At 40.1% G+C, this 27,943-nt stretch overlaps 2 protein-coding genes across 5 annotated transcripts; one reads left to right on the top strand and one right to left on the bottom strand.

Moving 5' to 3' along the window:
* The first annotated feature begins 37 nt into the window (after window positions 1-37).
* On the top strand, window positions 38-15,006 carry LOC125882842 (cytochrome P450 3A30-like). 4 transcript variants are annotated; one of them, XM_049566763.1, is made up of 14 exons: window positions 38-187; window positions 316-409; window positions 2,159-2,211; window positions 2,346-2,445; window positions 5,245-5,358; window positions 5,505-5,593; window positions 8,200-8,342; window positions 8,447-8,574; window positions 11,378-11,453; window positions 11,579-11,739; window positions 11,845-11,912; window positions 13,089-13,247; window positions 13,631-13,793; window positions 13,926-15,006. In XM_049566763.1, the coding sequence occupies exons 1-14, from the start codon at window positions 117-119 to the stop codon at window positions 14,031-14,033; spliced, it is 1,527 nt and encodes a 508-aa protein (XP_049422720.1). In that variant the 5' UTR covers window positions 38-116; the 3' UTR covers window positions 14,034-15,006. The 4 variants fall into 4 exon arrangements, with proteins under 4 accessions (XP_049422720.1, XP_049422739.1, XP_049422712.1 ...); XM_049566755.1 differs by lacking the exons at window positions 38-187; window positions 316-409 and adding an exon at window positions 419-1,845; XM_049566782.1 differs by lacking the exons at window positions 2,346-2,445; window positions 5,245-5,358; window positions 5,505-5,593.
* A 2,588-nt stretch (window positions 15,007-17,594) lies between these two features.
* Window positions 17,595-25,140, bottom strand: gpank1 (G patch domain and ankyrin repeats 1). Its single transcript, XM_049572018.1, has 4 exons — window positions 23,812-25,140; window positions 23,596-23,737; window positions 23,427-23,505; window positions 17,595-21,015 (listed from the first exon to the last, which is right to left on the bottom strand). Exons 1-4 carry the CDS (start codon window positions 24,265-24,267, stop codon window positions 20,574-20,576), a joined length of 1,119 nt encoding a protein of 372 aa, XP_049427975.1. The 5' UTR covers window positions 24,268-25,140; the 3' UTR covers window positions 17,595-20,573.
* Between the last annotated feature and the right edge of the window lie 2,803 nt (window positions 25,141-27,943).

Genomic DNA, 27,943 nt, shown 5'->3' with positions numbered 1-27,943 from the left:
GAAGTGGCTAGGTTCTTATGTAATGCTGTGCAAAGACGCCACACCTCCTGGACATGCAGTTCATGGGTTCAGTGCAAATCTGACGACATTACAACTCTGCTGAACAAGAGAGAACAATGGACTACCTTCCTTTCTTCTCTTTAGAAACATGGATTCTACTGATCACATTTATCTGTTTATTTGTTATGTAAGGATCAGAGTGTGATTTTATCTGTGCTTCACCAAATTACCTATGTTTACTTTTGACTTCAAAGTTAAGTATTTCAAAATGTGAATTTAAAGTCGCGATTTATTGCTTTTTTGTTCTGCACACAGGTATGGCAACTGGACTTATGGGACATTTAAGAAGTTGGGGATCCCAGGTCCCAAGCCCCTCATGTTCTTGGGCTCAGTTTGCAGGCTCAACCCTGTATGTAAACCTTTATAAATCCTTTTTCAAAATGTAAATGATCATTGTACTTGTTTGGAGAATGAGGTAGCAGCGTGCTTGAGGACTGTCTTTGTCATATGATACTCATGGTTGAAGAAAAGGGTCAGCACATGTGAGAAGAAAAGATGAACTTAAGACACTTGTGTGGAGCAGGAACAGATGCATTTGAATTAAGTTAAAAAGCCTTTATTTCAAAACATGGCTGCTTACATTAAAACACTGACCAGTTTCAACCCTAAAGTCTTCCTCAGGGTGTAAAAGGGTGGACAGGAGTCAAGCAAACATTTTATGAGCTTGGTAGGGGGTATCACTCAATCCTGATTAGTAAGTGAGCACAGGTGGGTGACACCAATAGATTACAAGGAGCCATTTTGAAGTGTTAAGAAAAAAAAGGAACCTGTACTAAAATTAATAATCACTAGTTATTATTATTCATTCATTCATTCATCTTCTAACTGCTTCATCCTCTTGAGGGTCGCGGGGGGGCTGGAGCCTATCCCAGCTACATCGGGTGAGAGGCAGGGTACACCCTGGACAGGTCACCAGACTATCGCAGGGCTGACACATAGAAACAGACAACCATTCACACTCACATTCACACCTACGGACAATTTAGAGTTATCAGTTAACCTAGTCCCCAATCTGCATGTCTTTGGACTGTGGGAGGAAGCCGGATTGCCCGGAGAGAACCCACGCTGACACGGGGAGAACATGCAAACTCCGCACAGAAGGGCTCCCACACCTGGGATTGAACCGGCAACCCTCTTGCTGTGAGGCGACACACCACCGTGCCGCCCGAATTATTATTATTATTTTAATTTTAATTATTAATTTTTACTTTTAGTACATTATTGTACAGTATTATTATTATCATTATTTTTAGAAATACTAGACCTTATTTGATGTGTTTTGTACAGCTACAATTTAAGTAATCTTTCCTTTGTTTTACATGCATATTTTTGTAATTTTTAATTTTAGTATAGGATTTTTTTTTTTAAATACTTGCTGTTGTCCATAATCCATTGCTGTCACCCACCTGTAACACCCCCTACCAAGCTTATAGTCCACAGGACTAAAAAGATCTGAAGCCAACGCCCTGGTGCCAGACTCTATAGGACACCCTCCAGAGGTCCTGTGTTCATGCCTTGACAGGTCAGAGCCAAGTCCGGTCCAAGGAGGACCCACCATGGATTGGGGTACCTCTGGGGTACCAGCACATCCCTCAAATGTTCGATCAGATTGGGATCTGGGGTATTAGGAGGCAAAGTCGACACTTTGGGCTCTTTGTCCCGTTCCTGGGGTCATTCCTGAGCAGTTTTCGTGGTGTGGCGTGGTGCATTGTCCTGCTGGAGGCCACTACCATCGACCAGTGCTGTTACCATGAGGGGGTTTATTTTGTCTGCAACGGTAGTCGGGTGAGTGGAGCACGTCAAGTGGCATCCACATAAATGCCAGGAACCAAGGTTTCCCAGCAGAACATTGCACTGTAACAAGATGATCAATGTTATTCACTTACCCTGCCAGTGGCTTTAATGTTTTGGCTGATCAGTGTATTAATGTAACCCCTTCTTAATCACCAACATTTGATGAGTATGTGTAATTCAATTACATATTTCTTCTCATTAACTGTAACTGATTACAATTACATTTATTTTGTATTTTAATTCCATGTAATTAGTTACCTACCAACACTGGTGATGAATACATGTATGTGTTCTCTGTAACCAGGTGTACTACTTGGATGACAAAGAGTGTGCTCAGAAGTATGGCGGAGTATGGGGGTGAGACTACTAAGCTTTTTTTTACCTAGCCTCTTACCTAGTTGCTTGTGTTGCTAGTGTTTCTCTTGCTACACTGATTAGAGCTTTACACTGGGTGCCCAAATATGTAAATGTGTGTTTGTGTAAATGTTCAGTACATATGAGCTCAGGAAGCCCATGCTGGTTGTGATGGACCCTGACATGTTGAAAGCCATTCTGGTGAAGGAGTGCTTCAGCTACTTTACCAACCGGAGGGTGAGAACACACCGGAGTAATGTTAAATCAATCAGATATTGATTAATTAATAACACATGTTGATTCTGAGTTTCTGAACGGTTGCAATGCTCATTTTCAGCGGTATCGATACACCAGTACCAGTTTCTCGCTCTCTCTTATTGTTGCTTTTACTACAATCATTCTGATGTTCTCTGTTACTAACCAAGAAAAGAAAAGTCATCAATTCAACTTCTATGCCCTCAATATCAATTTCACTGTGGTATCAAAAATGTAGAGACTGTATTACAGAAGATGCCCTGGTGATACATTATCTTTAGTTCACTGATTAAAGCAGACTAATGCTGCCTTCAGATTGAACTTGTGAGAATTTGTTTTTGAAATAATCAAGTTCCTGCCTGTCCTGCATTTAAAGTTGTGAAATAAATGGGGACGGGTGGTGACTTACTCCTTTCCTTTTCAGAACAGGTTGATGGTCATGCAGGGAAAAATAGATGGCAATTTAATCAAACATACAAAGTTATTGCCATGAGCTGCCACAATTAAAAACTGGAATTGGCCAGAGTAGTGTTTTTGGCCAGAGTAGTGTTTTTGCAGGACATTATGATGTTACAGTGAAGTTGACCTCTGACCATTTTCTTCATCATTTTATCCTAATAGACATTTGTGTGAAATTTTGTCATAATTAGCTAATAAATTCTTTAGTTATGGCCAAAAACATGTTTTGTGATGTCACAGTGACCTTTGACCCTTGGCAACCAAATTCTAATCAGTTCATTCTTGAATCTAAGTAAACATTTGTACAAAATTTAAGGAAATTCCCTCAAGGGTGTCTTGAAATATCACGTTCATGAGGATGAGACGGACACAGAGTCACAGTGACCTTGACTTTTGACAACCAAATTCGAAACAGTTAATCCCCAAGACCAAGCAGACGTTTGTGCCAAATTTGTAGAAATTCCCTCAAAGTGTTCTCAAGATATTGTGAACACAAGAATTAGAAGAAAGAGGTCAGAGTGACCTTGACCTTTAACCAACCATCATCAAATCAGTTGGACGTTTGTGCCAAATTTGAAGAAATTCCCTCAAGGCGTTCTTGAGATATCACATTCACAAGAATAAAACGAACAAGGTCACATTGACATTGACCTTTGACTACCAAATTCTAATCAGTTTGATGTTCACGCCATATTTAGAGAAATTCCCTTGAAGCATTCTGAAAATGTCATGTTCACAAAAGTATGGACAACCCAAAAACATAATGCCCCTAACTGTGGCTATCACCTGCATGCAGACATAAAAAGGTTGGGACCCACTGCTCTAGTGAATCTAGTGGCTAATTTTAGCATTTTTCATAGTTACTGGACAACAATGGAGCTATACTCACTGGCCACTTTATTAGTTACACCTTGCTAGTACCTAGTTGGACATCCTTGTGCCTTCAGAACTGCCTGAATTCTTTCTGGCATAGATTTAACAAGGTGCTGGAAACATTCATCAGAGATTTTGGTCCATATTGACATGATAGCATCACACAGTTGCTGCAGATTTGTTGACTGCACATTCATGATACGAATCTCCTGTTCCACCACATCCCAAAGTTGCTGTATTGGATTGAGATCTGGTGACTGTGAAGGACACTGGAGTACAGTGAGCTCACTGGCATGTTCAAGAAACCAGTTTGAGATGATTTGAGCTTTGTGACATGCCGTGTTATCCTGCTGGAAGTAGCCATCAGAAGATGGGTACACTGTGGTCATAAAGGGATGGACACGGTCAGCAACAATACTCAGGTAGGCTGTGGTGTTTAACCCATGCTCAGTTGGTACTAAGGGGCCCAAAGTGTGCCAAGAAAACATCCCTCACCCCTTTACACCACCACCACCAGCCTGAACCATTGATACAAGGCAGGATGGATCCATGCTTTCATGTTGTTTACACCAAATTCTGACCCTACCATCTGAATGTCGCAGCAGAAATCCAGACTCATCAGACCAGGCAATGTTTTTCCAATCTTTATTGTCCAGTTTTGGTGAGCCCGTGTGCTCAGTTTGCTGTTGTTAGCTGACAGGAGTGGCACCTGGTGTGGTCTTCTGCTGCTGTAGCCCATCTGCTTCAAGGTTCAACATGTTTGTTCAGAGATGGTCTTCTGCATACCTTGGTTGTTACTTCAGTATTCTATTTCAGCCATTCTCCTCTGACCTCTGGCATGAACAAGACATTTTCACCCAGAGAACTGTGCCTCACTGTATATTTTCCATCCTCTGTAAACCCTAGAGATGGTTTCAGCAGTTTCTGAAATACTCAGACCAGCACGTCTGGCACCAATAACTATACCACATTCAAAGTACTTAAATCAGCTTTCTTCCCCATTCTGATGCTCAGTTTGAACTTCAGCAGGTCATCCTGACCATGTCTACATATCTAAATGCATTTGTTGCTGCCATGTGATTGGCTGATTAGCTATTTGCGTTAATGAGCAGTTGAACAGGTGTACCTAGTATAGTGGCCAGTGAATGTATATGGCACAGAGGAATAAACGATAAGAGGCTGTGGCTACACAGACAACATGTATTATTAAGATCAATTCATTGTGGGTCTTGATCTCTCTATGGGATTTGTTGACAATAAGAAAAAAAAACAACTAAATGTTGCTGACACACCGCACAATCTTTATCTGCAAACATCATGCAGTACATGTTTGTTTACTGCTTATTGCCAATAAAAGTGCACCAAGCTGCAGCTGCATATTCTTCGATCAGGGTTCGACTATTAACAGTTAACCCACCAACACGTGTAATGACCGCTGTGACCCTTTAGAACTTGCGCCTGAATGGAGACCTCTATGACTCAGTGTCTATTGCTGAGAACGACAAGTGGAGACGGATTCGTAACATCCTCACTCCCTCCTTCACATCTGGCCGTATAAAAGAGGTAAGAGTTGTCCACTTTCCTAGTTTCATCAACTTGTATTTAGGTTCACTGAATATTTTAAAAAAAAAAAAAATATATATATATATATATATTCTTGTTCACCCTTCATGTACTGCTGTTCATTTTGAACTTTTTTCTTGTCTAAGATGTTTAGCCTCATGAAACATCATTCCCACAAACTGACAGCCAGCATGCAGTCCAAGGCCCAAAACAATGAAGTTATTACTGTAAAAGAGTGAGTAATGCAAAAAATCGTTATTGATCGTGACATGAATCAAACCTAGTACTCTTGTGTTTGCACCCTAACTGAGGTCGTGTGCTTTTTAATGACAGAACATCTCCCAAGATGGACACACGAAAGAAGCTAACATGTTAATTAGGGAGCCACAGAGGTGTTGACAGGCAGATTTTGTTACAGCTGTAGCTTCATTTTTACAGCACAGACATGAGAATGGTATCAGTCTTCTCTGCAAGAAAGTGAATAAGCAGATTTCCCAAAATGTTAAAGTGGAAACTTTTCAATTTATCCCCCCCAGCGTTTCCAAGTAGTATTAATGTTGGTGCCATTGCTGCTCCCTGTTTTCTTCAGAGCCAGCTACCATTGTTTCCAATTAACTTGGTTGTTCCACCATTCCCCATTTCCACTTCTGGAAATATTAACTGTAAAGAACATGGATTGACACCCTTTGGTAACTGGGGATAGCTACCAAGAGCTACCAGGAAGAGCCAAATTATCATCCTCTTCCTGTTTTGATTGAGTAAAGGTTGACAAACTTACTTTGTGCCGAAAACCGAGCCTGTATTTTTCCATGGCATTCAAGATTACACAGTCAGAGTGAGGCTAATAGGGAGCCAATCTAAACCATGATCTAAATGCCAATGGTGTTGTTATTCTAAAGCCGTTACATTGTGCAATCAACATTAACTTCATATTGATAATAAAGCAAAAAAAAAACAACAACAAAACTTGTCTGTTTCCACTTCAAACTACTTCTTTTACAAAATAAAAACAAATGAGTGTTTTTCAATTGATTTTAAATATTACACTTTTAATCTATCCCCCAACTGTGATTTGTAAACATCAACAGAGAAAACCACCTTTTCTGAAGCTAAGTAAGATCATCAGTTGACAAAATTCAATCCCAAAAGTCCAATATTTCATTACCTTTCATTATACAGTATTTTGCTCATTTTACCACCCTCATTCCAGGTTTTTATTTCTGGGAGACCATTAGATTAGTAATAAACCTTTATTGCCCTACACTTCAAGTCTTCAACATTTTGAGGCCAAGGACCCCCTACTACGTATATTGTATAAAACTGAGTTGCATTTGAGATAATTCTTTAAATATTTTTGGGTCTTCACCCCTTTGCGCTTGCCTGTAACTGCTCAGTCAGCAACAGTTGTAGTAGCATGGCTAGGTGAATAAACCCCCATTTGCATGTTAGCAGTGGTTTCTGAGAAAGACATAGACTGTGTCAGAGTCTGTATCTCAAGAGGCTATAAAAATAGTGGTAGCATAATATTGTGGTTCACTAGAATGTTCTACACCTGGAATAATAATGCAGCAAATTGGTCAATATGTGTCAATAGTACATAAATATTTGCTGAATACAGCGTTGGAGGCCGGCCCCTGTTCACTCTTGGGAAGGTTGCTCAGTGGCACACGGTGCACAAAAAGCTCTATTTCCGCGGTATGAAGTTACCCGGATGTTGAGACCCATATTGCAACTGCACTAGAGACTTATGGCAGCCAAGTTCGGCTAAATGGCTTACTTCCACCGGCTGAACGGCCAACTTTCGGTTTAGCGCTCCATTAACCTGAATGGAGATAAAATGATTTAATTGTGCGGCTCTTCTAGACTTTCCAAATGTTATTGAACAGAATGGATCATATCCCAAAAGTGAAACGAGTCATGTCATGAGGGTGACCTTAAAAAAATCCACTGATTTACAGATGTCTCTCTCCCAATGTAAGTATATGGGAAAAAATCTTTTATGGGACCCATGGCATCATGTGACGAACCCCGACGATGTAGTTCCACTTTTCACCACTATGTAAAATTGGCCTCAAAGCCACAGTGATTTAGCATTAGCTATCCAACATGAATGCACAAGGATTCATGGATAACAATAACAAGCCTATCATTAAATTTATTTTTTGTAAACAGGCAATGTATCTTTGCTAATTATATGTTGATGCCATGTTAAAGTTTAATGTTTGAAATAAATAAATAAATAAATAAATTATCCAATAATATTTTTGTGCCCCCCCTGCAGTAACTCCCCTAGGGGTTGGGGACCAGCTATTGAAGACCCAGGCCCTATACTATGAAACTGAGGTCTCTCAAAATGGATAGAGATTGATTAAGGCAATACTGTTTAAAATGAAAAACATGTCCTTAAAAGGTTGACTATTCTGAGCCCAACTCTAATCATCCAGTCCCTTCTATCAAGGTTTTCTCTAAATCCTATATTTATTTGTTTTAATATAGGGTAAACAATATTATATTCAAAGCTCTAGACAGTATAGCATCTTCAAAACTTAAAGTAATTTCTGTACAGACCGATGCTGTGAAATCTACAAAACTGAAATCACAGTAAGGACAAAGGTAAATCTGTATTTTGAATTTACACATTTATATACTGTATACTTGTGATACAGCATCAAGGTTTCTTCAGTGGGTGTGACATTATCATTTCTCTCCTTTGATTAAGAGATGATTTTTGTAATTGTTAATGGATGCACTCATGCATGTTTTAACCCAGCTGACATTTCTTTGCAGTATCCCCTCAGACAATGGAACAAACATGAAATAATAACTGTGTGTGTATCCCAGCTTCTTCGGAGCCTACAGTTTGGATGTGATGGCGAGCTGTGTATTCAATGTGGACATAGACTCAATCAGCAACCCCTCAAATCCCATGATCACCCATGCCACGAAGCTGTTCAGATTCTCCGTACCTCTTTTCATGTTCCAAGGTACATCAGTGCTTTTCCATGATACCATTCTTTCTTTAAATTGATGAAAACCAGCTATGTTTCGTGACCAAAGCAAGAATCGTTAAACCCCTTTTCTTCTTAAGGGTGTTTCCCCGTATTTCTTCCCCTCTTGGAGCTGCTCGGTGTCTCCCTTTTCCCTAAGACTTCTACTGATTTCTTTAAAAAGCTTCTGGAGAAGGTCAGAGCGGAACGCAACGGGAGCTCACACGAGGTCTGGACAACACACACAACCTGGGGAGGGCAATATGAATGTACAATTTCACCTTAAGATTCATTTTAGCTCTGTTGTGGAGTTTTCAGTCATATCACTTTTTTTCCATTTAAGGACTCTATAGACCAGGGGTAGGCAACCTGTGGCTCCGGAGCCACATGTGGCTCTTTAGCCCCTGTCCAGTTGCTCCTTAAGCCTTTGAGAAAAGAAGTCTATGGAAATTCATTCTATGAATCCAAATGTTGCTGAACCTCGATAGCAGTGGCTGGTTAGCTATGGATGCCAAATCCAAAAAAGTAAATTGAATAAAATAGAGAATGTAGTAGTGCGTTTACAGATTTGTTTGCTCTCACTGCCAGCTCTGCAAAATTTAAGTACCAGATAATTATTAATAGTGCCCTGCACAGTGTCCACCTTGTGGTAAAACATATTTACAAATGCTTATTTAGACCATAAGTATACGCTAATTTAGACTTAACAGGCTATTTACCTTGATTATAAGGCTCAAACATGTTTTGCGGCTCCACACAGATTTTTTCAAATTATTTTTGGTCAAAAATGGCTCTTTTAATGGCAAAGGTTGCAGACCCCTGCTATAGACCCTTTTAAGGCCGACGTCACAATGACATCAGTTTGTTAGCTGGAGGTAAAACCCGCTTCTCCACCACAGGGCTGTAGGCTACATAGGAGTCTTAAAATGATGTCTTGTTGTGTTATTGGGAGCCAGAATAGAAAGAGTCATGACCAGTGATGTAGTGGTAATGGGGTGGTTGTACTACTAGGTAGATAGGTAGGTTACCGATGAGGAAGTGGGCATACTCTCATATTACAATGGCTTTTTAGCTGATAGGTGGGAATACTGTAACTGGATAGAAAAAGAAGTGGGTATATCCCGTATACCTGAGTATACCCTCCACTACACCACTGGTCATGACTCAAAACCAGCCGCCACTGCCCATAAACAAAAACAAAGACTGTGGTTAAATGTGATAAGACCAAAGGACTGGACGGAGGCGATCATCAAAAATGCTCACATGTGCAGCGCACACTTCATGTCAGGTTAGGGGAAACGTATTTCCTGTTGTAGGGGTGAATAACGTTATGTGTATGAAGGGTTATCATGTCCACCTCATCAGAAACTGGGTAGGTATTAAGAGGAATATTGGATTTCTCTGTAACGCTAACTTTTTAGCACATTAGCTAACGTTAGCTTTGATAGCAAAACAAACTGGAGGAAACCGTACAAGTGTCGTCCTCCTTTGTAAGATTGGCATAGTCATCAACCACAAAGCTTCCTGTGACATCCACTGAGTGAAAGCATATGGGTCGGCCAGTCTTGTCCCGTTGGTCAGTGTTTACTTTTTCAAGTAACACTTGCGCACCCGGAGATTGAGTGACCTGATATGGTGCATTGTTAAATTCAGTCTGAAGCTATACACTAAAATGAGAGCCCTGTTGGTCGAAGAAATGGAGTGTTATATTTCTACTAGTTAGTTAGTTAATCACACATTCACTCCACTCTGGGCGCTCTGCTGCTCATCTCCCCAGAGTGCGCTCTGCCACTCTGAGAGTGTGGTGCTCTGGGTAACCACATGGTCCATTCAGAGAGTGCTCCAAATTTACTAAACGTCTAGTTTGTGCCAGAGAGCGCTCTATTGTCTAAAACAAGCCAACAGAATTGCTGGCTAGCGCTGGTTAATGTCTGTGGAAAATTGTTTTGTATGTATTGCACTGCACAGCGTCTTGTAACTCTGGTTTTGAAAGGTGCTTTATAAATATAGTTGACTTGATGACTTACTTACTAAGGTACATATTGTGCATTAGCAGATTCTGCGACATTACTGTAATGTCTTTCCGTTGGCCAGAAATATAGGCTATTTTAACATCTTATGACTCCATGAAATGGATGGTGGGAAAAAAAACACACACAAAAAAATTGCATTCTCCTAAGAAATATATTGAGTCTCCATGTGCACCTCTTGTGGCAATGCAACATGCAAATGCTCGGTGAAGGTGAATTTAGCCTGGATCAGCAGGTGTGGTGTTAATTAGATAGTCACTCTGCCAGTCACTTCATTGGTCATTTTACACAACTTAAGTTTCTATTAAGTTATTTTGATTTGATTTGATTTGTTTCACTGCTCTGCACCAGCTGTGGCACCTCTGAACATAATTACGAGTTCCACAAATGGAAAACTTTACCTCAGGAAATGACTGGATGGTTTAAGTGTCACAAACATGAACCCACATCACCACAAACCTGCACCCAAAAACGGATGGAGTATGATGACCAAGAGAACAATGATGTGACTGGCGGAGTGAGTGTTTAATAATCACCACACCCGCTGAGCTAGGCTATATTCAATGTAACCAAGCCTTTTGAATGTTAGTTGCTGCAGGAAGTGCACATGGAGACTCAAAATATTCCATGGGAGTACGCGAAACCTTTTTTTTCACGTGGAAAAACTTTATTCCCACCTGTTTCACAGATGAAAAGAATTTTTTTTCTTACGTATGAACGTATGAACTTTATCACTCAACTTTTCAGCCAACATGGATGATTAGTCCTCCTTAGTGCTCAGGGGAAAAAGGAAATCAGAACATCTGCAAAGCACTACACCACATTTACTGTACTCACAAACCCCTATGAATCGAAATATTGCAAAACTCCAGTGCTTGTTTGCAACATAAAACAACACATCTCTGTTATCTCATGGTACACAGTATTTTGTCATACTGCACAACCGTATTCACAAACACACACAGCGAGAACTTGAATAATAGTTATTTGATCTGTTTTCAGAATTCCAGAGATATACTTCAAAATATGATAAACTCTCAGACTGCCAGTGAACCCAAGAAAGACAAGCAGCATAACGGTAACTACACAGTAACATCCCTCGCACACAGAGGCACAAATGAACACTAACATGAACGTACACCAATGGTCTTGATGCCTTCTTTTTTCTCCCTCCCTGTTCATGCATCCCACCTGTCCTGACAGGTCTTACTGATCATGAGATCTTCTCCCAAGCCACAATGTTTGTATTCGCTGGTCATGAGACAAGTGCCACCACTCTCGTTTTCTTGGCCTACAATTTGGCGAGAAATCCTGAAGTCATGAAACGCCTGCAAGAGGAGATAGACTTCACTTTCCCTAATAAGGTAGAGCACAAGGTTCCGGTACATGATTCACTCTCTGTATTTTATTTCATTGATGAAACAAAATCTAAATTGTGTTTAATCAAACTGTGATTTGTAACTCTTTAGGGTGCTGTCCAATATGAAGCTCTGATGCAGATGGAGTACCTAGACAGTGTCGTCAATGAGTGTCTGAGGTAATGCACAGACAGCTGCTTAAATCACAAATATCCTGCTGTGTGTGTGTCTAACTTATTAACTCTATATTCATTGATCAGCTCCCAGTCTGTCTGTGAGCGGCAGATTTCCCTCACTCGCTACGGTTGGCTGGGAAATAACATCAATAAATCAATAACGTGGAACTAATATGAAAACTATTTTATTCAGTAAATATCTGCTGTCCGTCAGCCTGATGAAGGCAGTTTGACCAGCTGTGGTTCTCTCAGCTCTGTGGAATCTGCTTCTGACAGATGGCTGCTTCTGTGGACAGGGGTGCTGCAACCCTTTTTACACAGAGATCACGCTATAGGGCCACTATGAAGTCCCTTCTTCTTACTGCCTTTGCATTTTTGCACAGAACCAAATGATGGCGGCATCATGCCACTCTAGTGTGTGATAAGAGACAGCATGCCGACATCGCAGAATCAAAAGAGGCGTGATGGGTGTGACGTATAACACAACAGCGTCAGCCTAGTGTGACATATACCCTACACATTGGCAGTGCTTCATAAACAGTAACATGCCATTGACAGTCCCTGTTTTAGAGCGGCTGAACTCGTCCTCTGCTCAGAGGCCAGGTAGCTCCTGGGCCTCACTGTTTTCCCAACTTGCAGACATGTTCGTCCTCTGTTCTCCTTTGAGTTAGAGCTTACTACTAACAGCTACTTTTTAAATCAGTGTGGTCCTGTCCTGCCGGCTGTCCCGTTTATACAGACATCGTTTCTGCGCTGTTACTACCTCTGATACTGGCTTAGGCTTTCTATGTAGGCACATGGAAGGGCAGGGAGGTTTGCCTTAAGGTTTTCTACATAGGCATGTGGAAGAGGCTTTCTGCACAGGCCCGAGGAAAGGCAGAGGGGCCCCAGAACAGAGCCATACCACCAAATACAATAGTGCAAATGGAAATTAAGTTTTCTTTGACTACAGTGTTCCTGACTGAAATAGAGAATGGTGCATCTTTTCACACTAGTTACACTTTCAGTTTTTTAACACCACAACAAGGGCTTAAAACCTAATATTTGCTACTGTTGAAATGACAAGGTAGGCAACCAAAACTGTGTGTTTCAACTGTACATATTCATAAGTTTGGGCATTGACTGTTTAGTCCGACAAAGACATGCAGTATTTGTAAAAACTCTTGCTTTGGTCAATAGGCTCTACCCTCCAGTTGGACGTTTGGAACGAGTAGCCAAAGAAACTGTAGAGATCAACGGAATAAAAATCCCAAAGAACATGACTGTTATGGTTCCAGTGTACGCTCTGCATCATGACCCTGAGCTGTGGCCAGAGCCCGAGGAGTTCAAGCCTGACAGGTAGCTGCCAGAGTGTGTACGTGTGTACTGTAGATCAGTAGAGCCTCACTCAAGGACTAAGATGTAATAATTCTCAAAAGTACTACTAAGAATTTCACAGTGCAAACTTTATATTTTTTTGGTTAGCCAAATAGCATTGAATGTTTCATAATGACTGCATCACTCTTATCAGTGAGCGACAAGAAATTTTCTGGATCAATTTCTAATACAGTGGTGCGTGCATTACTGAAACTAATTTAATCATTTTTTCCTAGTTTTGCCTATGAAGTCCTTCATGCTTTAATTATTTGTACAGTCCAATGAAACATACTATATTTAAAGGCTCTTTATACTTTTTTATGTAGTAAATTTCTTTTTTCGTTGTTTGTGTATGTTTTTTCAAGATTCAGTAAGCAGAACAAGCAGAGCATCAACCCATACACTTACCTGCCATTTGGGATCGGGCCAAGGAACTGTTTGGGGATGCGATTTGCTCTGATGATGGTCAAACTGGCCTTGGTGGAAGTTTTGCAGAACTACAGCTTCTCTATCTGTGAGGAGACAGAGGTGATTCTATTTAAATTACTTACTTAGGTCGACATAGACTACATGCTTGTTTTTATATAATAAGACATTTGACAACCTGGATTTGGATTAAGAACACACGTTTCTGATTTAATGAATGTGTACGTTCCACAGATCCCTTTGAGGATGGACCCTAAAGGCCTTGTTGGACCCCTCAATCCAATCAAATTAAAGCTGGAGACACATTCAATGACCTCAGGAAAGGAGGACAAGTCCAACTAGGAAATACACTCCTTAAAACTGAGGTGTTCTCTAATTCTAATAGCTGAAAATGCTTCTTGAAGTTTAGTAATACAGGTTTTCAGTCTGTATCATAATTTTTTAATCTGACCTGAAACAAAGCAGATACAGTGAAATTCAATCATGTTGATTTTTGAAAAATGTAACTGTAATTTGTGTGCATAATGTTCATGAACTATGCCAACTACATGAACTACTACCAATCCAGTATCTGACAAAATGCCTCCCTTTCTGTTCCTCACGATATGACATTGAATAACAGCCAGAAGTATTTTTGCAGAATATGATGATGTCACAGTTCATTTAACCTTTGACCTTTTGTATATAAATCATCATTACTCCAACTTTTTATCCTATTAGACATTTGTGTGAAGTTTTGTGATAATTAGTGTATGAATTCTTACAGTTTGGCAAAAATTTGCTTTGTGAGGTCATAGTGACCTTGACCACCCTCAAGCTGTTCACAGAAATGAGACAGACAAGGTTTTCGTGACCTTTAACCACCATAATCTAATCAGTTCACCGGACAGTTGTGCCAAATTTGAGAAAAATAAAAAATAATTAATAATTAATCCTCAAGGCATTCCTGAGATATCGCCTTCACAAAATGGGATGGACAGAGCGACAGATGGAGATGGAGGGATAGATGGCTATCGTATCATAACAAAGGAATACAGTTCTGAATATCAAAACACTAATGAATGCACTTTGGGTAGTGATCCAAACATGTAAGCTACCAAAATTTGTGACAATTACATGAAACTAAAAAGTTTCACAAAACACTCAAAATGGTGGAAATGTCAAGAAGACACAAGGATAGTGTAATATCCAAATTGTTAAAATAGTAGTTTCATAGTTACATGTAAGATAATCAATAAACTGTGATAAAATAAACTTTGGGAACTGGTTATACTGTACCTCTGGAGGCTAATAAAGCACATAATAAATGTTTCTACTTGTGTGTTGTGTGAGCGCTATGGTGTATCCTGAGAGATAATGCGGTAACACTTCATAAGTCAGCCCGCGTTTTAGAGTGTACCTCATGCCCACTTTCCCAGGAGTTAGTGTATAACTCCGGGAACTTACATGTATTTTCCCAGGAGTTAGAGCATAATTCCTCCCAGTCACTTAGCACATACTTTCCTGGGAGTTAGAGTATAACTCCTCCTGGTCACTTACCACATACTTCCCCGGGAGTTAGAGTATCCCTCGCAGTCACTTAGCACATACTTTCCTGGGAGTTTCCCGAAACTTATGGTTTAATTTCCTTATATGAATCTGTATATGTATGAAGTGGAGTAAAAACAAATGCTTTTGCCCTTTGCTCATGGCAGTTGATTCAGTCACTTTTATGTAGCCTATGTGTCATCAGGCTGTTTCACCCACACTCCAGGGTTTTAACATTTATGTTCTGTTTACATTTCATTGAATGAGTTTGAATATGAATATGTCAAGAAATGGGTCTATATTCTGCAAATTGCCTAATTAACGGGCAGGCTGGAGTACAAAGCAAACTTACCTCTCTCAAGTGCACATCTATGGAAGTCTTGTAGTGCCATCCGAGGACGAAACAATACAGTCATGTAATAATATAGCCTACATATATCTTAAAATACACAATAATGAGTCATGAAAAGTTATAAAATGTTTTTATTATGTAATCACACAGAAACCACATGGTAGGTGCTGTTCTCACATCTACAGCGTACTTTCACCAAAACTTACAGGGAAACTAGCAAGTACTTTCCACCTAAGTAAATACTAACAAAAGAGACCGGGCTGGATTATGAAGTTTGCACTGTTTGCCTGTCCTTAGTCTGAAAGTACTAGGTAATTTCCCCAAAATTTACAGGTAAACTAGGCAGTACTTTCCACCTAAGTATATACCAACAAAAGAGACTGGGCTGGATTATGAAGTTTGCACTGTTTGCCTGTCCTTAGTCTGAAAGTACTAGGTAATTTCCCCAAAACTTACAGGGAAACTAGCCAGTACTTTCCACCTAAATAAATACTAACAAAAGAGACCGGGCTGGATTATGAAGTTTGCACTGTTTGCCCGTCCTTAGTCTCTAGCTTGGCACTCAGATGTTAACCCTTTAAAAACAGTTAGTTCAATACTTCACAAGGTAACAATATTACCAGAAAGTAATACAAAGATGAATCAAAGTGTCCCTGACAAAAAATAACAGAGTTCCACTGGTTGTCTTATTCAAGTTCAGTTTTGTTCATTCTGTTATAAACTGTTCAGTTTAGTTTTAATCCTTTATTGTGACAAATGCACTTTTTAAGTCACAAGTCAAGTGGAAAAGGTTGTTGTGATACTACTACCACACAGTGTGACGCTCAAGTTATGGAGATAGAAGAACAGATGGGCTCCTGTGGATAATAGGTGATCTTAATCCAACTCCTTGGGTCAAGGCAGAGATCAGATTCATGGGTGGCTCGCCATCTCTCTCGTCAGGTAGAATCTCAAATCCACACGTAATTTTCCATAGGATCTGAAAAACCTCACCTGTGTAGAAACAGAGCTATTACTATTTTGCATCATCAACTTCAATTGTTTTATGGCCATAATCAATATCACATAAATACATCACAGTAACACAAAGTGAGCAGATGAATAACTTTTAACTGTACAGTTTTTCTCAGCATGGAATACTTTATCCTGTCTTTACAATTCACATCATGAATTATTAGCCTATTAATCCATAACTTGTGATTATTAAGCATATTAATCAATTACAAATAATACATATTTCCTTTTGAACTACAAAGTTAATGTTTTCAACCATTTGTTTAACAGTTTTCAACTTAACTATGAATAACAAAATCATGTATGCTATCAACACACATATTTCGAAACTGTGGGCTACACCAGTACACATACTGTGTTACGCTTGACTATTAATCATTAATAACACCCATAACCAACTGTAATGGTGCAAATGTATACAGTACACTACTAACACAAATACAAACGGCAACGACCTCGAGCATTCCTTCCTCACGTCTCCTGCGAGTATCTCGGAGAGTTAGCTTTGTGTTTACATCAACATTTCTCACCGTAGACATTGTGTAATTTCAAACGTTTCTCTTTGTCATCTGCTCGTGTCATTCCTGGGCCTATGAGTGCAAGCTCCTCATTGAAAGGTGGGACTTTCTACCTTTAACCAATGGGAAGTGTGCACCTCCCTGTTTGACCAATGACAGCTGGTCTAAGCAGAGTGACTGTGACTGACACCTTGTTTGATCAATAAGACTATGCCAGAGTGATGTAGTTAGATTGACAGGTAAAAACAAACAAACAAACAAACAAACATTCAAGCAACTTGAAGACAACTGAGGGATGATACGGAAATATTGTAAGAAATAAACTCTACGTACAGAGAAAGTATACTGCACTTTCTATTCAAACTCATTCAATGAAATGTAAACAAAACATAAATATTAAAACCCTGGAGTGTGGGTGAAATTGCCTGATGACACATAGGCTACATAAAAGTGACTGAATCAACTGCCATGAGCAAAGGGCAAAAGCATTTGTTTTTATTGCACTTCATACATATACAGATTCATATGAGGAAATTAAACCATAAGTTTCGGGAAATTACATAAGTGATGAGTTATACTCTCCCGGGAAAGTATGTGCTAAGTGACCACGAGGGATACTCTAACTCCCGGGGAAGAAAGTGGTAAGTGACCGCGTTGTTATACACTAACTCCCTGGAAAGTATGTGGTAAGTGACCGGGAGGAATTATGCTCTAACTCACGGGAAAGTACATGTAAGTTCCCGGGAGTTATACGCTAACTCCTGGGAAAGTGGGCGAGAGGTACACTCTAAAACGCAGGCTGACTTATGAAGTGTTACCGATAATGCTCTCTGAAGCCTGCTATTATACATTTCGTTTAAAGGGTAACTGCTGGTCCATCACAGGTCTGACACAAACAGCAATTTTGATTTGCATGTCTATGAAATTTAGGAAACTGGGGCCCTGTAAGACACCCCTACAAGTAAATGTAAACAAGTAGAGTGCAGAAAGGACCAGCAATGAATCTGACTATTTTATCCACGATGGTGCTAATTACTGAGCCATACAACACTGAAAGTTTTTGAAGTGAGGAGTAAAAACGAGGGTAAAAACTCAAGTTAGAAAGTAGCAAAGCAAAGCGTGCATATGTGCTTAATGACCAGAAATTACAGAAACACCTTTATGATGCAACGCAATGCAATATTTCCATCCATAAATACTCTCATGAAATTTACGACCACTAAGGTCACCTAGGGCAGTGGTTCTCAACATTAATCATGTCAAGGACCCCTAAATCCACACGCAATAGGTTACAGACCCCCACTTGATAATGGTTGGTTGTTAAAATATGATTAAGACCAGAAAGCTATATTTAACAACAACTGAGCAGATAAACACGGAGGAAGTGAAACCTATGAGCAGAATAGTCACTCTTATGACTCTTCTTCAGTGAATAGTGAAGACAAACAACCCCTGAAACTCCCTCAAAGACCCCTGGCTGAGAACCACTGGTCCAGGTGATGACTCAGTTGTATGAGGCTGTTCTGCATTACAATGATTAACCAGTCAGCCAAAACATTAAAACCACTGGCAGGTGAAGTGCATAACATTGATCATCTTGTTACAGTGCAATTTTCTGTCAGGAATGCTTGGATCCTGGCATTCATGTGGATGCTACTTGACGTGCTCCACCCACCCGAACATCGGGTTCATGCAGACTAAGTATACCCCCTCATGGTGAAGGCACTTACTGATGGTAGTGGCCCCCAGCAGGACAATTCACCACGCCACACCACAAAAACTGCTCAGGAATGACCTGAGGAACGGGACAAAGAGCTCAAGGTGTCGGCTTCGCCTCCAAATACTCTAGATCCCAATCCGACTCAACATTTGAGAGATGTGCTGGTACACCGGAGGTAGCCCCAATCCATGGTGGGTCCTTCTTGGACTGGGCATAGCTCTGATCTGTCAAGGCAGGACCTCTGGAGGGTGTCCTATTGTGTCTGGCACCAACGCCTTGGCTTCATATCTTTTGGGTGGCAACCACACGTATGTCAGAGCCCAAGGTTTCCCAACAGAACATTGTACTGTTACAAGATGATCAATGTTGTGTCCATCTAATCTATGGAGGAGCACATGGACATGTCTATGACACAATTATAACATAGTTCAAACAATATTTATGGCTGGACTGGTGCATTGTAGTATAGTGTGCAGGCATGTTTATTTTCCTGGTCACCCAGTTTGAAGAGTTGTGATTTAAAAGATGATACTGACTCTGGTGGACAAGGGCCCTCAGGGGAGTTGTCCCGTCGCCTTGGAGCTTTGACGACCACAGCTTGGCCATTTGTCGTCTTCAGCCTGGTCTTTGAAAGATATATTTTTTTAAGGGCATTTTTAGCCTTTATTTGATAGGACAGTTAAGCGTGAAAGGGGGAGAGAGAGAGAGGGAGTGACATGCAGCAAAGGGCCACAGGTTGGAGTTGAACCCAGGCCGCTGTGGCAACAGCCTTGTACATGGGGCGCCTGCTCTACCACTAAGCCACTGATGCCCCAGCCTGGACTTTGGATTAAAAATGGGGCCCTGCTTGACACCACATGCAGTCGTGGGGGGGTTATGGTTATTTAAATACAATCTTGAAACATGTCTAACCCCAACACTTAAAAAGAGAAAGGAATGCAGCTTTTGAGATATGACAACCTAGACAGGTCTGCTAAATGTGAGGAAGCGATAGCGGAGTGACATGCTGATATAGCAGATAGGTACAAACATGTGACTCAGTCAGTCACCAGGGTACAGGTGTGTCAAATTAGGTGAGAAGGTATAATGAGCTATTACAAGGGGAGAGTTCATTGTTGGTTTGTGTAGTTACGTAACATTCTGCATTCAGCAACTATGGCAAGGGCAAACTAACAGCATTACTGCAGTTGCTCAAGAGAAGTTACCGGATACAATTTAAAGCAGTTTGTTTCACCATTAGGACTCACAAATAAAGGGGTGTTACATCTCAATAGTGGTTTACATTGTATTATATATTAAATACATCAACATAGTTCTTCGTCATTAAAAATGATTCCTCTGCCTGGATCATGGAGCATAGCGTGATGTTTTGTTTGACAAGTAAGCCCTGTCCATTTACCAAATTATACATGTCACCTTTTAAAACAGTTAGGAGCTCAACACGCCATATTTGGCCACACAGAGTAAACACAATCATGATACATATGAAATCAGTCAATGCCACATTTGGTCATTGCATAACCTGTGAGCAGCAGCAAAACTGATTCCATAAATGGACACAGTATCAGCTTTGAGGCAGAGTACTCAGTGGGAAAACACCTCCCAGGAGTTTTACAAACACCTCCACACTTTCAACTAAAAAAGAAAAACAGGTACAACTTGTCTTCACAATAGAGCCATTTAATCTTTTAGAGGTACTTTAAGGTGTGTTTGGGAGAGAGGGCTTGTGGGGGAGTCACTGTGAGCGGATGTCAAAGATAAAAAGAGGCACGAAAATCTCTTTCCCAGTTCTTATCTTTCTGCTCCTTTCTCCTACTTTCTTCCTTCCTCTGTCCTTTTCCTATTCTCTCCTCTTTCTCCTTGGATGGTAGTTTCACTGCGTCACAATCCCTGGCCTGGAAGTGAGTTACTTTGGCTCTTTTCATCTGTCCGTACCCCAGGCCTTTCTGGTCTCTCTTCAGCACAGTTGGCACTGGCTGTTTAGGCCCCTCTCCCTCCGGCCCCAGTCCTGTCCCGGGTTTCCAGCCGCAGCGCACCATCATCTTGTAGCTGTTGCTGGAGGGGGGCAGGCAGTAGTACGGGGTGGGTGGAGCATGTCGCAGACTGAACTGATGTAGAGTGGAGGACAGATGTGATGACAGGCTGCTGCTGTACTCGCTACCACACACGTCACACCACTGAGCCTGTGGGGCACTGAGGGCAGACAGAAGAAGACACAGCGTTAGTGAGAGGAGAAGTGTAAAAGAAACAGATTCACATTTGTCTTAAAACAACAGTCAGGTGCCCATATGTGCATTTACACCGCTTTCGTCCTGTTTATACTGACCATTAAAAATCTCTTAATGCTGCTACTGTGTAAATGACGGGAGACAAACGGACACAGCCCTCATTCTGTGTAAAAAAAAAAAAAAAAACGTCACCAAGGTTTATCTTAAGTAATATGAGGCTTCAGCAGGTTAACCTAGTCAAAGAGTTGGCAACCTTTACTATCAAATGAGCCATTTCTGACTGAAAATAATTACTAAAAAATCTGACTGGAGCCACAAAAGATATTTGAGCCTTATAATGAAGGTAACACAGGCTGTTAAATTTAAATTAGCCTATCAACATTAATAAGTCTAAATGCGAATTCATTCATATGTTTTACATCAAGGCGCCTCCTCTTCAGTGGCTATTCATGATTATGTGGTACTTTAACTTTAAACAGTTGGAGTTGGAGCCCATAGTTAGCCTGTCTAGGGAGACTAAAAATGTCTTTATAGAGGTCTGCATTTAGAGGGATAGGTGCAAGGCTTGGAAGTATGATGCAGATTTTAGTTGTTGAAATTTTAAACCTTTTTTTTTAAATTATTATTCGGTGTAAAGGCTGCACATGTTTACAACTGGAGACTAAAATTTCTTTGGGCTTATATAAATGAAAATTAAAATAAAAAAATGTAATATCCATATTCATTGCCATTTTGATGAAATCAACAGGGAGCCACTAGAGAGGGGTTAAAGAGTTGCATGTGGCTCCAGAGTCTCAGGTTGCCTATCCATGAGTTAGTCAGACCAAATGTCGATCTTCCCACTTTGTGTTTCCCTGCTGCAAACTGAAACTGGTACAGAAAGGTTCTAGTCTTGACAGACATCCACTTGATTTGTCTAGTTTGGACAGCTGAAGTTTCAGATTAGCTTTAAAATTCATTTTTATATAAAGCAGACGATGTGAGTACACAACACGGCCGGCGTTTGTGAGCTTCTGCTGCACACTATTTTCCCACGATGCAATGCACAAAGGAAATGGAGGAGCAGCTCAAAGCTGAAAATGTTCGAGGTGAAATGGCTCCAAAAAAACAAAAGAAAACATAAGTATTAAATCTTAAAAGGAAACATTCTGAAGTCTCTTTGTGAGGTTTGAATGACAGTAACTTTCCTAAACTGCAGATCGACTGACATCCAACATGCCAAGAATTGAATCATTTCCTATTAGTGTTATATGGTTAAGTATGATATGATGATATTTGTGTAAATTAACTACTAAAACAGTACACTATGAGGATTAGTGCGCTGTATATAAGGAGTAGAGTTAGTATGTAGTATGATTTTGGGGCACAGCTCATACATGACCAACATCTCCCTCACTCACCAATTAACTTAGGGTGGAACATTTTTATTGTAACACGGAGTCCTGTGACTTCAAGTTATTCTTATCATAGCTCCGCCCACTGTCAATCCGAGCAGAGACGTAATCAGTCACTGCACATGTGCGAGGCCTTTCATGTTGCCCTTTAACCTGTGATTCAGTGTTTCTAATTGATGGTTATGTAAAATCAGTTTCCTGGTTACTCATGCTTCCTAGAAAATCTTTATGGGCCAACTCCTGCCTTCAACCTTTGTGTCAACATATATGTCAGCTAATAATTAGGTGTATTTTTCAACTGTAAAATGCTGACCTCAGTACACATCTTGAGCATAATTCTCAAGTAAATGAATTCAAGTGAACATAATCAAAACTGTTCAGGACATAGATACTTTGATATGATGATATGCTCTCTCTCTCTCTCTCTCTCTCTCTCTCTTTCTGGAAAAAACAAACAAACAAAAAAAAACCCCCACCTCTTAAATATCGATATCTGCTTTAAAAATCCAGTATTCGTCTGGTTCTAACATGTTGATATATTAATATTTCTGTGTATTGCTATGGTGGACCCCCCTGTTTTTTTGGTGGTTGTTTCCAGGGAATAGATGAGCCTGGGGTTGGTATGATTAAACACGCAGGCAGACTATGTCACTTGATTGATCTCTGTGTTCACCACATGATTTAATTCTAGGAAATCAACACATCCCTGCCAGATATTACAAATGTACATTTACATAATAATGTTTACCACCTGCATGGTGTACTTCTAACCTAAAATTTTAACAAAATATTTGGGTGAATAGTTTGGGAAATTTTGGAAAAGTGCAGTTCAGTAAGAGTTCTATTTATCAGATGTAGGAAGTGTCCTTGTTTCTGTTTCAGTAAATAACAAGTCTCACATCATCTATTGTACAGACTGTTTGAAATTAATTCACATTTGGCTGATGTGGTTTAAACTGTACACAACTCTGAGTGTACTAACCTGCTTTCAGATGACGGTGTCTCTCTCTCTGTAGTTCTCTCATAGCTCTCCAACTCTTCTAAAACCTCATTGTGGCCCGCTGTGGAGAAAAAAAAAGGCATGAGTTTGACTTCACTGTACACACAAACACAGAACTTTGAAGTTACCAATAGGAGATTTGAAGTCCTACCTTCCAGCGCCAGGTCTTTGGCATCCCTGCCCTGTGTATCAACCACTCCGACCCAGGCTGCTCCATGTTGTAGGAGCAGCCTCACTGCAGCTCTTTGTCCTGACCAGCTTGCGCACATCATTGCTGTCCAAAAGTAGGTATCCTGGAGGGGAGATGGTCAGGACATTAAACAAATATTTCCTAAACTGAAAACACACTGAGCAGTAAGTATTGTACCTGGAAATTGATGTCAACTCCTTTTGAGAGTAGGTCTCTGAGGCTCGAGACTTCCCCCTTATGGGCACAGCGCAGAAACCTGAGCCCCAGTAGCATCATGGACCTTTCTGAATTGCTTGTCTCTCCTCTTGGGTTGCCATCATTTCCACCACTGTTCCCTCTTTGCACTACAGACTCAGTCTGACCCTGCTGCATCTCTGCAGCCATGGCTCTCCTCCTCCGCCTTCTACTGGACTCTCTGCTCCTCTGCTTACTCTGGTGCTCTTTGCCACAATCTTTCTTGCAAATTGGACTTCTTGATACATCTTGCCCTTTATCATCTTTCGTTAAATTCTCGTAGAAGTGTCTAACCTCTTCCCCAGTAACTCCACTGCTTGTTATAGAGCTGGATTGATGGGGTGTTTCAATGCTAAAAAGATCCTGCCCGCTGGCAGGAGTAAAGCCTAAAGCAGCCATGAAGAGTGACTGCAGGTTTAATCAGTTCACTCTCATTTCAAGGAAGTCAATCTGAAAAATACCCTCCTATTTTAAACAAAGACATCTATATGCTCTTGCTATGGCAGCACACCGGCAAGCTAACGTTAAAAGTCAATGGCGTTCTTCTATTACTTACGTGTTTAATAATGAATCTATTCAACTATGTGGTAAGCTAGCATCCTAATTAGCAGTTGCTACAAGTGCAAGCGGTTTTCAGTCTGGTTCATACTACAAAACAATTTTCACAGATTATATTTTGCCAAATTTACAGTGCGTCAATATACCTCACCGGCCGGCATTCAGCTTTTGTAACGCCAGCCTTAACAAAAAAGTTAGTAGGCTACGGTTGAGGTTGTGAGCTAACGAAGCTTTAGCCTAGGTTAGCATTAGCATTTAGGCAAACGGAAGTGTGTTAATTTCAAATAGTAAAAGGGCACCAAACTTAGAAATATTACCCAGTATCACGCCGCGTTAAAACATAATCCAGGTGACGACGCAAGATAGTCAAATAACTTATTTATTCCTTTAATAATACGACACAACTCCAAGCTAATGTTACCGTCTTTCTTCCTCTGTTTGTAAACAGGACATCGTACGTAACGTTAGCTTCATGACTAATGCCAGGTGCTGCCACCTACCGGACTAACAAAAGTACAAGTAGTCGTTATACAGGATATGAATAACTATCACATCATACTGTCAAAACATTATGTATATATTATTGGCAATGGTGGGAGAAGAGCTGGAAGCAGAAGTAGCAGTGACATAGTGTAGATGTTCATTAGTGAAAGACCTGGACAAACTCCTGCATTCAGTGTCTCACTTCAGTAAAGACAAAGAGTAGCCTATTATCTGTTAAATGTTAAGTGTGAAGAGTGATACTGCAGAGCCGCACCTGCTAGTATTAAACTATTTTAGGACTATTCATATTATTTTCTTATTGTTACAAATGTATAAACATATATACTGCATGTTATTGTTTATCTGATCAAGGTGGAGTTAATTTTGAATTATTTATTTTTAGGTACTTTAATCTGCAACAATGCATCATATTTTACATAGTCATGATATGTTTTTCATGTAACATTTCAATCTCTGAAGTAGGGGTGTTGAGATACATATGCTGGACTACAAACAATGAAATACTGATATCATGATATCATACACGCATAATAATATTGTGTAAATAATCCAGTGCCTCTTAGGTCATTTCAGTTTCTCTCTGCTCTTGCTTTGTCTCCCTGCCCAACTCCATACACTTTTATTTTGCCTGTAATTCAGTTACCAGAAAGTAGACAAAACATACAATGACCAAAGATGAATTTGACTGACGGCGTTATTATTATTTTAAACATTTCTACAGATTTTTCTATAATATCATTATTGTGAATTATTTTTCCAATATCGTGTAGTAAAAACTGATATTATGTCAACCCTACCGCAAAGTAACAAGTGATAGCTGTCGAATAAATGTAGTGAATTAGGGCCCACGATATAGTTAAGTATAAAGCTGGATACATTTGCGTAGGAAAAGCACAGGTATTATTAATTAACAACATTAACAATGGCTTTGTTCTGTTCTGTCCAGTGTCTCTGTAAGCCAAGCCAGTGTGGCAGTGAGCCAGCAGGCACAATACCTGGTCGCCGAAACTGCAGCAGCTAAATGGAATTCAACCATCATTAATCTTATAATATTACACCTTTTCCTACTGTGACATGTTGTAATCTCCCGTGTAGTCAGTCATGCAGCTTGTCCCACAGTGTATGTAGTGTACTGTATCTCATCAACATCTGACGCCACTGACTGTGCCTGACGCACATTGTTGTTACGTAACAGGTATCTCACTGATACAGGTCAGAATGGGCCACAGGAATACACAGGTCTACCTTTACTTTAATCTGATAATATCACATATATTGTCCCCATGTAGACTGCGGTAATTGTGTCTGTATGTCTGCTTTCTACATAATTATTGACATGTTTGTAACCATTTAATGTTGTTTTATTGTGTATATATTGTTCATTTACTACTGTATAAATTTCATGTTGTATATTTTGCATTGTTTTGCAAAAATATAGTCAGAAAAAAATACAGATGTCATTATTTTGTGAAGTCTTTACAGTGAATCCTGTATCGTGTGTGTTTAGATTCAGGTCATCTCTGTCCCTCTAAAAGTTTTGTCCCCACAGCACCCTCATGTGGACAGCCTTTTTAAAATGACTTTTACTGCCTGTATTCCTGCTCCTGTATTATAACAGATTATCAAGCATTTTATTCCGTTTTGTGCAGCACTTTGGTCAACGTGAGTTATTTTTAAATGTGCTTTATAAATAAATTTGAGTTGAGTTTGAGTGAAGTTGTTTAACTTTGTTCTATTTTCTCTCTGTGTTTGTAAAGGGACATAACTCTACACTATTGATCTGATGAAAATGTGTGTGTGTTGTATTTAATAGTATGTGATTTAGCCTGGGCATTAATGTTACCTTAAGACTGATACTAGGGATGCACAATAATATTAGCACATCATCACATGCCAACAAAAAGCACAGTTAAAGGCTTTTTTTAAAAAGATTTTTTTGGGCATTTTTAGCCTTTAACGGATAGGACAGACAAGTGTGAAAGGGGGAGAGAGAGAGAGGGAGTGACATGCAGCAAAGGGCCACAGGCTGGAGTCGAACCCAGGCCGCTGTGGCAACAGCCTTGTACATGGGGCGCCTGCTCTACCACTAAGCCACCGACGCCCACAGTTAAAGGCTTTAAAATAAAATACCAGCATCAGTCTGAAATGAAAATTTCTGCCAATATGACAGGCTGATATGATAACTTGTGCCCTGGTTGATGCTGTTGTCAGGATTGTTTCAGTGAAAACATCATCCAGGCCTGCTAAAGTAGGATGAATTTGAAAATGTTACATAGAAATAGCCATGGCATGTTTTACATGTACATTTTTATGAGCACTGTATTTTATGTCTGCATCTGCCAGCGGGCCATCACGATAACAGTAGGCACAATAATATGTTACTTCCACTACAGGAGACACTTGATGTTCTCTGCAATTAGGTAGAAAAAAATCATGAGCATATATCAGCATTGTGCATCCCTAACTTTACCAATTAAGCTTATTTGATTGGTTTAATCTTGCCTCATGAGAGCCCTGGGTCACAGCACAGATCGATAAAAGCTCATTTGAGATAGATTATTTTTTCTTAATCTGCTTTGTTCAGGACGTCGGCACAGCACGTAGGTGAGGTAGGGGGTTTATAAAAAGGTAGCAACCAGGTGTCAGACTGTAAGCAACACACATCCAAAAGGAAGTGACAAAAATCACGGACATCACGCCGAAAAAAACAAAACACAAACATAGTGAGGCGATTGGTCAAGTGCAGTGAATCTGGGGTTGGCTTCCACTTTCACTGCCTATACTGCTTACAAGCAGTAGCCGAAAATGTGTGCGTAGTATACCTTTAATACGGTTTTGGTTTTTTTCAAAAGAGACACATTCATTCATTTAATTAGATTTTCACCTGACTGATTCTCACTCGACTTGCTCAGTGATTAAATGTAAATAAAATGTTGCAGCTTACACATTACACCTTTTACAAATATTGTTCATAAACACCCTTAAGTGTGCTAGCAGAGTGAATAATACTTTT

Source organism: Epinephelus fuscoguttatus, linkage group LG3, assembly GCF_011397635.1.
Source record: "Epinephelus fuscoguttatus linkage group LG3, E.fuscoguttatus.final_Chr_v1".
NCBI classification, from domain to species: domain Eukaryota; kingdom Metazoa; phylum Chordata; class Actinopteri; order Perciformes; family Serranidae; genus Epinephelus; species Epinephelus fuscoguttatus.
Note: the sequence above shows the minus strand (reverse complement) of the source record. Positions and strands in the feature narration are given on the sequence as shown.